General features: G+C 42.3%; 1 protein-coding gene across 2 annotated transcripts in view; it reads right to left on the bottom strand.

Moving 5' to 3' along the window:
• MAPK11 (mitogen-activated protein kinase 11) overlaps positions 1-11,791 on the bottom strand; it is a 34,999-nt gene extending 23,208 nt beyond the window's left edge. For both annotated transcript variants that reach the window (XM_068165749.1, XM_068165754.1), the window contains exon 1: positions 11,633-11,791. In XM_068165749.1, the coding sequence (XP_068021850.1) occupies positions 11,633-11,745 (113 nt within the window). In that variant the 5' untranslated portion in view covers positions 11,746-11,791. The remainder of the gene's footprint in view (positions 1-11,632) is intronic.
• Between the last annotated feature and the right edge of the window lie 432 nt (positions 11,792-12,223).

Raw genomic sequence — 12,223 nt, 5'->3', positions numbered from 1 at the left:
ACTCCCTTAGCAGAAGAAAGAAGAAAGCAAGCATAGGAAGAAGGAGAAGACTGGTATCACTCCAAGGAGTGGATGGAAGGGATACCACAGAGACACTTGCTCCAACAGTACACAGGTCACTGTGTTGCTCAAATACGCAAAGCAGCCCAAGGAACAAACGCTGTGAAAAGAACTGACAACAGAGATACAAGGCCATGTGACAGGCCAGAGGGATGACATGAAGGTTGCACAAATACTTCTGAAGAAATAAAAAGGAAGCCAGTGCTTAGTTGTTAATGTAACAAAGATTAGATAAAATTGCCCTGTGTGTTATTCTGGCCAGCAAAGCCACTGGAGAACACTGTCAAGTCTCACAAATACATACTCTCTACATCCTTTCCAACTTTTTTCCTAGTGGAAAAGGAAATGTTTATTAGATAAATGAAAGTGCCCAAACCACCAGTCTGTGCTTAACATCTCAGCTCTTCTGGTAATTCACAAACCTTCCCATCTGTGTATCAGTTTGTGAAATACTGTGAACATTATATAAAACTAGGAAGAATTAGGTTTTAAATCCTGTTACCATGATAAACATCCCTCTCCTCCTAATTCTAAGGTCAAATGTGGGTTTCAGTGGTTTAAAAGCCACTGATCTTTAAGACTGATTGCTTTTTACCCTCCATTTGTCTCAAGGCTGCAAAGCTTTCAGATGGTACAAAGCACTCTTTTTTTAGCTTCAGTAATTCTTATGACAGCAGCTTTTTAGATGCAGGATGGAAGCACATAAGGAGAGAGCAGGAAGGGGAAAAAGAAAGAAAACAAATGGCAACTTCAGTCCTGGGATCACTAATGGGAAATCATGAATTGAAGCTGGACAGGCAGGTTTAAATGAGTTCCTCCACAGTCAAGAAACTGTACCAAATGATAATCAGAGCTAATGCCTTCAGGCTCTTTCCTTGCCTCATTTATCATAATAATTCAAGTTATTAACAGTTAAATATTCAAAAATACAGACTTAATGTTGTTTGAGCTCACCTGTACCTCAGAATCAAGGATGACTTGCACCTGTGATCTTTGCAAATTTTGCAAACAGTAAGCCATTGCCTGCATTCCTCCCTGTCTACACTTCCTCCTCTTCTTTAAGACTCAGTCTACCTTCTTGCCACTGTATCACCATAGCTGCAGTCTGAGTTGTCCCCTGAATCCCTCATCATCTTCTGCCAGCAGGATGAGCTGCTTCCCTTTGTGTGCAACTTCTCCAAGAATGTTTGGTCTTCAGACTAGTCCCTGTATAGGATGTCTCTGGTCCCAGTAAAATATGGGCCTTCTTGCTTGGCACCTGCAAACCCTTCCTTGAAGACTTGCAATCAGCCTAACTAAAATGATTCGAGCCAGCTTCTTAAAAAAACCCCAAACTAATCAAACAATCAACCCCCAACCCATGCTATTAATTAGTTTGATTTAATGAAAAAGAGAAGGGTTAGAGGCGCCCACCTTCCCTTTCCCTGCATGACAGCCAACTCACACTCTGCAACTTAGCATCAAGGCAGGAGAGAGCTTCTCTGGCAGTCTCCTGGTGTTTACATTGCCTCACAAATAACTGCTGCCAACCTTCAGCACATTTTTTTTTCTACAGACTTCAGCTTTGGCCAAACACTTGTGTTTATACTTGGTTTATTTTCACTTACACTTAGGAGACAAATAATTCTTCCAAGCTACTGTTTGCTGAGACTCTTTGAAACTGTTTATTTTGAAGTGTCTTACCTCTGATTATGATGTTACCTCATGTAACTATACAATAAAATGGAGACAAACTTTGATACCTGCAAATGGATGTCATCTCCCAGCCCGTATCTGTTCTCTACTGCTAGCATTTGATTTGTTGTAGGCAGTGAAAATAAGTGACTTTTTAATTGCATATTGTGAGTACTCCTGTCATCATCTTTGAGCATGATGCTCATATGCCTCAATGGAATACAGAAACACTGCCTTAGGCAGACATTCTATGATAATTTTTAAAAGAAACACAATTATTACAATATTTTAAATTTACAAGAAACAACTTTGTAACAATCTTAGCAATAGCTTTTTCAGATTGGATCATTCGTGACCCAGAACTCTCTGCAGCTATGACCTGCTTTTTTTACTGTCTGTCCTTTCCATGATCAAGAATATGAAGCTATTACCCTGCTTATAGGGATGGCATCATTTTCACAGATTAGAGACACCTGCTTAGTATGATTTTCAATCAGTGCTTAAATTAGGCCTATCTTCACTGTGTTGTCAGTTCCTGTATTAAATAATTCTATTGAAGTTCCACTAGATGAAATACAAACTTCTATTTATATGCACATTAAGGTTTCAGAGAAAAGTCTGAACATAGGAGACCAAATGCAGTCCAAAAACTCAGGAAGCAGCAAGTGCAGGATTTTAACAGCTTCATGCTAACTTCACGACTTTTGATGGGGCATGGATTTTCAGTAGCTGTTGTTTACAAACATGGCCATACACAAAGTCATTTCTCTAGCATCTGCAGATAGGTTACCCACTGCAGTTGCAAAACTAGACAGACAAGCCATTCTTGTGTGTGGGCTGCTCAGATCCTTAAGGGCTTTGGGGATTAAGAGCACACTATTCTGCTACAGCTACTTAACCTTCAGGATCAAATTCACTTCAACATCTGGAAAGCTACTTGCAGGAACCTCGTCTGATAAACCATGCATGATGACGGTTTGTATCCTATTTAGAAAACTCCAGTATCCAATGCAGGAAAAACTTGTCCAAGGGGACCAATTAATCCCAGAAATACAGCCAGTTCCTGAACTTCCTAATGCATTTGGCTCAGAGAGGGCTCATGAGCTGGACATGGTACTACCCACAATGCCTGGAAAAAGTTCAGCTTGAGTGCACTGTTCATTCTAGTAAGTTCTCTTCATTTCTGGAGCCAGTTCGTGTCTCTAACTGATGCAGAATGAAGGCATGATCCAAGCCTGCTGTATGCAGTGTCAGCCTTGTGTCTGCAGCAAACTGCAGATTTTTGCTGCAGGTTACCCATGTCAGTCAATATTTTGTCCCAATCATCTCAGACAGCCATGAAGTTTTGATTGTCTACAAAGGGTGATTTTATGCTTGTGAAAGCATCATATCTGTACAAATAATTAGGTATACTTATTCTAAGTGATTCATTTGGGGTTAAGTGCAAAAACACAACCAACAAACCCCAACCCAAAACAGCAACAAAACCAAAACCCAAACCAAAACCCCCAACCAAAACCAAACCCCCACCAATCAGAGAAGATAAACTTTTCTACTTCATGTAATTCAATGTCCTATCTTGCAAGACTGTTATTACCTCTACATCAGAAGTTTGACAACTGGTTGGACACACTATATCAAAATTGAAGCAAATGCTGTATTTGAGCAGATCCTTAAATGACACTGCATCTAGGGTTCCCCTATATTGTTCTAGGATTTTATTTTTCTTCCCTTCACTGGTCATCCTCTTCCAGAACATGTGAAGATACTCCATTCCATGTAATTGTTAAGAGAAAACAAACACACACACACAAAACCAACCACCAAACAAAGAAAATACAACTCATGCTCAAAACGTTCACGTGGGCAGAACTTTACTGATTCGGGTAAGAAAGCAAAATAGAAATCAGCCAAAATTTCTGCCAGGTATTCAGTACAGCCAAAACTTCAAACTTAGATCTACAGCCATCCTTTGTATCCTAACTGTTCTTTTGTACACCCACTAACTCATTCCATTACAGGAGACATGAACCTGTCCCCTCAATTTGCATACCCTGAATTACTGAGAAAAAACAAGTAACAGCAGCAGAAGTGTGTATGCGATCAAGGATTAAGGAGGAAGGAATTGAACAAGTCTTAACACGGAGAGAACATAACCATTGAAGTAAGCAACCCTTACTGCACCTTGCACTGGCAAATAAGATAAAAAAGGGGTATGTAAAAATCCTGCCCTGGGACACCTTTTAGTGCCTAATAATTAGTTCATCAAAGCTACAGTGAATAATAAATCTTTTTACATTTCCTAGAACTATCACATGTGAAAGTAAGTCTTCATATAAAAAATATCAATCTTGGGTTTTGCTTGCAAGATCTAGCTTGTGAGATTTGTCTTTAAAGTCTTCTCCAGGATCCTTTTTAAAAAAATATATATTCTGAATAAATAGAGCTACTTTTTTTAGAGATATAGTCTTGAAAAAAGCCAAAAGAGCATCTATCCAACACCAGAAAACAGGCTATAATAGCTATTGGCAATGCAGCAAGAGAACAGAAAAAGACCATCCCTAGTAAACCCAGGAAATGGTTCATGTTTCTTCTTTATAAATGCTTTGTCACTTTATGCAAATTCAAGTGATTTCCACCCTCCAAGAGCAGAGGTACAGAGTCTTTGTTTAGTAAACCACACAAATCACAACGTACGTGAAGGAAAGCATAAAGGAAAATTAAATGGTAGCAAGACAAAAACCAGGAGGATAAATAATGGGCAGCTCTGAAACATGTTAATCTCATTAGAGAAAACTTGCTTCATGATGACAGGTTATTGTATTGCAAAATTACATCACATTGCTTGGATATTGTTCCAACACACTGTGCTGAGCACTAGCCTAAATTGTTTTAGCTTTAGTATAATCACTGTCAATTATCTCAGATTAATTTACCACTAGATCCAAAGATAAAAGCACAAAATGTCTCTTATATACGCAATGTAATTGTTCCATAACCAACATAACAATGCATACATACTTTTAACCAGACACTGGAAAACACTTCAAAATATCCATATGTTTACATGCATACATCAGTCTCTTTCAACATAACAACATGATCACAAAAAAGCTGTATCAGCCTCTGAATCCACAAACTATTATTTTCTGATCTGTCTCATGTCTCCACGAGGACTTAAATAACTTTTCAGAGGTGTAGTCACTCTTCTAGATGAAGTCATAGACAATACAGTTTGTATCAGTGGGAATGATGCACTTAAAATCATGCTTGTGAGAAAAACAGAGAAAGTTGAGGGCATAAGCTGTTAGGTTCCTCAGCACATGTAATCAACTCACAGATACTAAACTAACTATGTATCTTAGCCTACAAGCTCAGTATCAGTACGTAAACAAGGAGACCCATCATCTGTGATTAAGCCAGTACACTGCTAATGACAAATGTACTCTGTTCAACACTTCATTAAAAAAGACTGCCAAGTAGTTAACAAATTGTGGCTTGCAAAGCTACAGCTACAAATGCTCATGGCTAACCTGCACATAAAGTAAAAAATATTGGTGCTTTCAAATATATTCTATAAACCTAAACTGACAAATCTAGATTCTTGTCCTATTTCCTATTCCTCCCCCAACTTCTCCCTCCCATTTCCTGTTTTCTCTCTACAACCACCAAAACGTTAAATGGTAACAACTTGTTTCCGGGTCATATACGGGTTTTGCAATGCCCTCTCCTTTTCTGACTGTATACACAGAACTACGGCACTGGATTTTTAGTATGAACTAGCTACTAGTTTTGACGTTCTACTACATTCATACTAGTTTTGACTTTTTCACCCCATGCCCCTCCTCTCTCTCAAAAAAAACCCAAAACAAAAACAAACAAAACCCCCCACAAAACCACAAAAAAAAAAAACCCACACAAAAAAAAACCCACAACCCAAACTCATTAATTCCTCCCAAAAGAAAACCTGCACAAGTTGGTCTTCCCTGCTTCTTCAGCTTGCCTTTACTTCACCCTTCCTACAAATCATACCACCCTCCTCACACACAGATATGTTTCTCCTCTGCTCTTGAACTACTCCACAGCCTTAATGACTGCATTTTACATAGAGATCTCTGTCACAGCCCTTCTCACCCGTCTCCCAATTCAGTCACCTTCATTAATAACATTCTTAGACAACTTCATTGAAAATAGGAAACTTGACTGCCATCCAGCTTCCCTTTCTAAAGTCAGTAACCACACTCTTCCAGTGGCTGGAAAGAAAGGCAGGATGAAACTCAACAAAGGAATAATGAGCAACCTGCATTCCATCCTACTACTCCCAACAAAACCACTCTCAAACTCTTTAGTGATGTTTCCCTGGCCAGTTCTCAGAAACACTCTTCCATCTTCCTTCATGTACCTTTCACAAATTTTCTTGAATTCTTGGCTTTGTAGCTGCAAACTCTATTGTGTCTTCCTTCCTAACAGCCATTTCATCACTCTGCAATATTTTTGTTGCTTCATTTATTTTTATGTGTTCATTCTAGCAACATTGCTGTGAAGATCCTCCTCCTAACCCATAATATTAATCATGCAACTCCTTTTATGTAGTTCTCCCTCACTTTCAAGGTCTTGTATCTACGTATCTTTATGACATACACTCACTCTTAAGATGTCCTGCTGATAAAGTCTTTGCATTGGAAACAAAAGACCTAATCTGAAAGAGGAACAGTCCAAACAGTCTGGTGAAATCAACTGGTTCTACAGGTCTTTGGGATTCTGCCTTCAGCCTCTAGAGATCTACAGTTTTCAGTTTCCAGATGGATTTAACATCTACTATGTAAATTATCCTGTAATGTTACAGTGACACTATACCTCCAGCAACCTGATCTTGTAGTCAAAATCATATACTCAGTATCATTACAGCTCAGTAAAAGGTTCCTTAAAAAAGCCACACAGAAGTCACCAGGTACAATACCGGATAAAGGACTTTTTGTCTGTCAAAGACAATTTAGATCAGCATTTTAAAAACCTCACACGCTCCTGAGTTGTCTTAGTATCTCCTTAGAGGTCTTCAATGTGAAAAGGATAGCATCAGCAAAGTTATGGTCCAGTCTTGCAAACTACTTCCCTCAAAACACTTGTGACAGCCTAACCAGAAGCACAGGATAGGGGGTGTGAAAGAAAGGGGTTAAATTTTAGGATTAAAGCCTCCCACTTCAATTTTTCCACTTGTACTTCCTCAAACCAAAATAGAAGTCTAGGCAGCACCCAACCTTCCCCATTTTAACCCATAATTATCCAGGACAAAAACGTCATAGATCTTAAGCATACACTTAAGAGTCAGCAGTACAGAGAGAGCTGTGAGGTGCGTGGTGTAAATGACTTAAGGCAGGCTTCGCTTTCCTGCCTTTCCTGAGCGGAGGCCTGTGCTGCTACACTCTGACTTAGCAGGCTGCTTTTTGAAATGTGTTATGTCACCCAGGTTGGTGTTAGGCACCGCATATTTTTAAAATTCAAAGAAAATGACTGTATGCTGCAAACACTATTGATATAGTGCAGGAGTTTCTGGTTGGAAGAAGCTCTGGAGTCACTTCTGTTCATCTCAAAAGATCTTTTTTTTTTTTCCAAAGAAGGAAGAACACAGAGCTTGCAATATGCTAAATGGAAAGTAACCTACTGGAGAGATCAGACACAGCACAATGCAGATGGCTGTATATAACTCCCAGGCAAAAACAGGACTAAGTAGGTTGTAAGACAGTTTATAAAAGCTGTCATGAAAAGTGGCTTTAAAAAAAAAAATCACAAAAAATGAATCAGTAAACAAACAAAGAAAAAAATCTATCCACATTACATCATTTGTAGTATAATAAAATGTCCTTAAAAATATGTGAACAAATGCTTTCTCAAGCAGGTGGCAACAGCAGCTCCAAGAGGAAAAGGTGGACAGGTAACAAACCACTAAGGACGTACATATAATAGGGTAATATAGCAGATGATGCTGGCCAGAGGTCCAGTTTACAAGCAGTATCACTGGGACAGATGAAAGTCTCAAACACAACTAGAATTCTTATTTAAAAGGCAGAATCACAAGAGACATGAGTTTAAAATGCAGCTTGATCTTAAATATGAATTGTCTTTTCTCTAGAACTGAAACAAATAGATGAAGAGGTCAGGCAGCAGAATAGCCTGCCAACAGAGGTGGTAGAGTCACCATCCCTGGAGGTGTTCAGAAATGGCACAGACATGGCACTCCAGTACATGGTTTAATGGATGTGGTGGTGTTGATGGTTGAACTCAATGATCTTAGAAGTCCAAACAAAAAAATTCTATGATTCTAAGATTTCTTTGTGAAAGTAAGGTTGCTTGCTTCCTATCTAAATGGTGATCAGCCTAAATGCTGCACTTAAAATCAGAAACGTTTCCTAAACCTCACAGTTAGCTGGGGTAGTACCTGGTCTGTAAGGGATAAATCCAACTTTTTTTTGTTTTGCAAAAAACTTTCAATTTAACAGAGTTTTTGCTTGAGGAAAAGTTAATGTAATTGTCTAATATAAAACAAATGAAACAAAAAAAGCCTCACATCTTCATAAACAAAACCATAGAACAAAAAGAAAACTCCAAAAGAAACAGTTTTATGTGTAGGTCTGATATGTGCTAATACATAATCCCTGGAAAAAAAGAAAAATTAACTAAAACGTACTGATGAAGACTCCATTGATCCATGTTAAATGTAATTAAACTACTACACACACCACACTTTCACAGGGCTTTAATTATACTAAATTGAAAAAAACCACAATCAGATCTGATGTCAGCAAATGATGGACCATCCAATAGCTTCAAAGAGCCCAAATAATAGGAAGTCCTCCAGAGAGTGGTGCAGAACGTACTGCATGGGTGAAGTAACTGAGGGAAAAACGTCACAGCTCTCTACGGTTCACATAGATGCTGAAGTGCAACTCCACTTGGTAGCTTGGCCAAGTTCTGAGGATTGCCAAGGACTGTTCTTTACATTTCATAAAAAAAAAAAATGTAAATGAGAAAAGCAGTAAAGCTCTTCATGCCAAGGAAATTTTGGGTTCTTTTATAGATATTACACAAGTAAATAAAAACCAAGAAAAATATACTGGAAAGCCTTGTGCTTGACATAGGCACTTCTCCAGAACTGAATCTGGTTTAAGACACTTTTTATCTATCTGTCTAGTTGATGATCTGTTTACAAAAACTAATCCAAAGACAAATTCTATTAGACTTATAAAATGCCAATAAACTGGACCAAAACACAGCCTCCTGACACAAAGCCTGCCACTGATTTTTAGCTGCAAGCGAAAAAGGGCAAGCAGGAATTAGCTTAAATACAAATACTTACAATATATTTCTTATTACCAGTTATCACTTCAGTTGCACATATCTACCAGATATGACTGATCATTTACTGTAATAAAGGGTAGGACCAGTTTCACTGAGGTAGAAATAGATTTGTCACAACTTGCTCCTGTTTTAAAGCCAGTGTTTGGAGTTCAGGACCTTGGCTTCCATTCAGCAAAGCACTTAAGAATTTGTTTAATTTTGGTGGTTGCTGCAAGACTTAAATATGTTTTTAGATATTTTACTGAATATGAGTACAATTATTCACAAAAGCAATACAGCATATTACTCCAGGGAACAATTGTGCCTCATGGGTCTCTTGAGTAAAGCACATGCACACAAGGGGAAAAAAAAAAAATCAATTTCAATAGACACTAAAAATAGATGGCTTTTCTGAGAGAGATGTGAACCTTTTCTTTACATCTAAGATTCTGTTTGGGGTTTTAATTCATCAATGTTAACAAGGCTTTTAATATAGATTAAGACTTTATTGCTTTATCCTGTTAAGTATATGTTTTAGAGCAAACTTCCCATATCATCTTCCAGTCTGTTTCATATCCCTGTTCCTAGCCTTCTTCACTGATAAAATACTAGGATGTTCTTGGCCTTTGCAGACAGAGAAGTAGTAAGTACAATGAATTAACAATGCTAATAGTTTAAACAAATCACCAGCTGTGCTGCAAGTGAACTACCACGTTTTCATTTCCTTCGCAATTTCTCAAAAGCCTTGACATCTCGTTACAAAATTCAGCAAAACAGGTCTTCCCCTTAAAACTATGTCAGCATGAATGGGGAAAATAACCAGAAATGCAGGTTTGATTGGAACACAATAATAGTTACTCTCCTACTGTATATCCAGCTCCTAGTTTGTAACATAGGAGGATAAAGTAAACAAAAATCTTGCAGTCCTTGTGAAACTATTCACATCAGTCACAAGACTGTATGCTTAACTAGAACGGCAGGTGCCAACAGTCACACAAGATTTGCTCAATTTCCGTGGTGCAGATAGGAGCCTGAAAGAATAAAAAGAAAATAATTCAGAAGTACACACACAGTTGTGAGTGTTTTTGCCAATTGTTGGATGGTTTTAAAATGCATATTCCTCGCTTACATGTAATAGAGGCATTTCAGAGAGACAGAAAAGCAACAAATATGAAACTCTGTAAATGTTCTCTTGTGTCTGACTGCAAAGACAAACAAGTGAGAGACTACTGCACAAGTTTAGTCCAAGGCAAAAAGTTCCGTTCTACAGGAAACTTCTTTTTGGGCAGCCCATTTATTGAAAGGCCCATTATGGATTGCTTTTACATAATTCCACTTATGCAGTTTACAAAATAAACACTATTCTTTTCCAGAAACCCCTTAAACAGTGCTATTATTTCCAATAATGGATTCAAAGCTTTTATAAGCATAGTTAAATGTGCACTGAATAGGAAAATAATTGCCCAGTCTGCAATGGGAAATCCCGAAAGTGCAAACCTGATATAGCAGTCATCAAAAAGAAAAAAAAAAAAAAGAAAGGAAACGTTTTATGACAATTTGTGATTAACGCAAACCCTAACACGCCGAAGCGCTTGGGCGGCAATCTGCCCTAAATTGCGATTTCCCCTGAAATGGCCAGGAGAAACCCCTCTCTCCGCTGCCAGCCTGCCTTGCCTGACCCTTGCCCTGCCGACATAGCCCCCATCCCGGGGTTGCCTCCATTGTTTCCGAGGGCAGATTCACTCTCGCCGTTCGGGCCCTGAGGGCAGTCCGCCAGCCTCTCCACCAGAAAGGTGCAGCACCCCCAACCACAGCCCGGAGCCGGGGCCGGGGCCGGAGCCGGAGTCGACGGGGCCGCGGGCCGCTTGTGAGCCGTCCCAGAGCAGGCTGCAGGAAGATAACCGACAGCCGTGCCCTGCGCCCCGCCGCTGCCTCCCGGTTCTCCCTCCGGACTCGGACACACCATGACTGTGCAAGATTCTCAGCTCCGGGGCAATTTTCACTCCGGCACGAGCGGCGCCACCAGACGCACGGCCCCGCAGCGGCCGGTGGCTTTAACCAGCGCTGGGGAGCGACGACGCCGGTTGCGATGTGGCCATCAAGGTCGGCAGGCTGTAGCATCTTTACAACTCCCCCTTTAGGCTGGGGGCGGAGGAGCGGCCAGCGCGGCGGCCTGAAGGGCGCAGCGGCGGAGAGACCAGCAGGGTCCCCCCGGCGGCGGCGGCGGCGGCGGGCCCGGTTGCCCAGGTTACGACGAGGCATGCCCCGGCCCCGCGGGGCCACCGCTGAAAGGGGGAGAGCTCCAGCACCGCGGCCACACACCGGCTGCCCAGCGGACACGCCCCCGCCTCGACACGATCGGGGCCGGTCCCACCGCCGCCGCGCGGGCAGCTGCTCCCGCGGCTCAGCGCTCACGCGCTCCCCGCCGCTCGGCACGGCCACGCGGGCCTCCCGCCTCCCCGACACCGTTCGCTCCCGCGGGGCGGCTCCGGAGCTGCCCCTCCCGCTGCCGGCCGGCAGCACCTGCCGGCTCCCGGCCCCTCTCCAGCCGCCCCACACCTACCAGACCGAGCCGTAGGCGCCGGAGCCGACAGGGGTGAGGTTTTGGTAGCGCTGGGGCACCTCCCACACCGTCTTGTTCAGCTCCTGCCGGTAGAAGACGCCACGCTCGGACATTTTCCCAGAGCTGCCGCCGGCAGCGGCAGCACCAACAGCCGCCCCTTAGCCGGGGCGGGGAGCGAGGCGGGCACGGTCGGCGCCAGCGGGGAGGAGGGACCGGGAGGGGAAGGGGAGGGGAAGGCGGGAGGCTGAAGGGGTGGGAGTGTCCGGGACCAGGGGGAGCCCTGGCTGGCACGAGTGATACCCAGTGAATAGACCGAGGAGTCCCGGGACGGGCTCCGGTGTCCTCCCGCAGGGCCGCCCGGGAGGAGGGGGCGAGATGGGAGATGGGGGTGGCAAAACGCCGCTCTGACCCCGGAGCGGCCAGCATCGCGGCTCTAGAACGCGCAGGAAGGGGCCCGCAGCCCCCGGCCGGGGCCTGGCCGCCTAGCCCGAAGCTGGCATCCTTCAGGGTTTTTAAAGCTGTGATGACACCTTTCATTGCCACGATCACCTGCAGCTCCTCCTCGGCTCGCCAGACCCTCCTCGCTAGGGT

The sequence above is a fragment of the Melanerpes formicivorus genome, unplaced genomic scaffold (assembly GCF_026170545.1).
Source record: "Melanerpes formicivorus ecotype bairdi unplaced genomic scaffold, bMelFor1.0.p_v2 SCAF_3, whole genome shotgun sequence".
Classification (NCBI taxonomy): Eukaryota; Metazoa; Chordata; class Aves; order Piciformes; family Picidae; genus Melanerpes; species Melanerpes formicivorus.
This window is presented reverse-complemented; position numbering and strand designations above follow the sequence as displayed.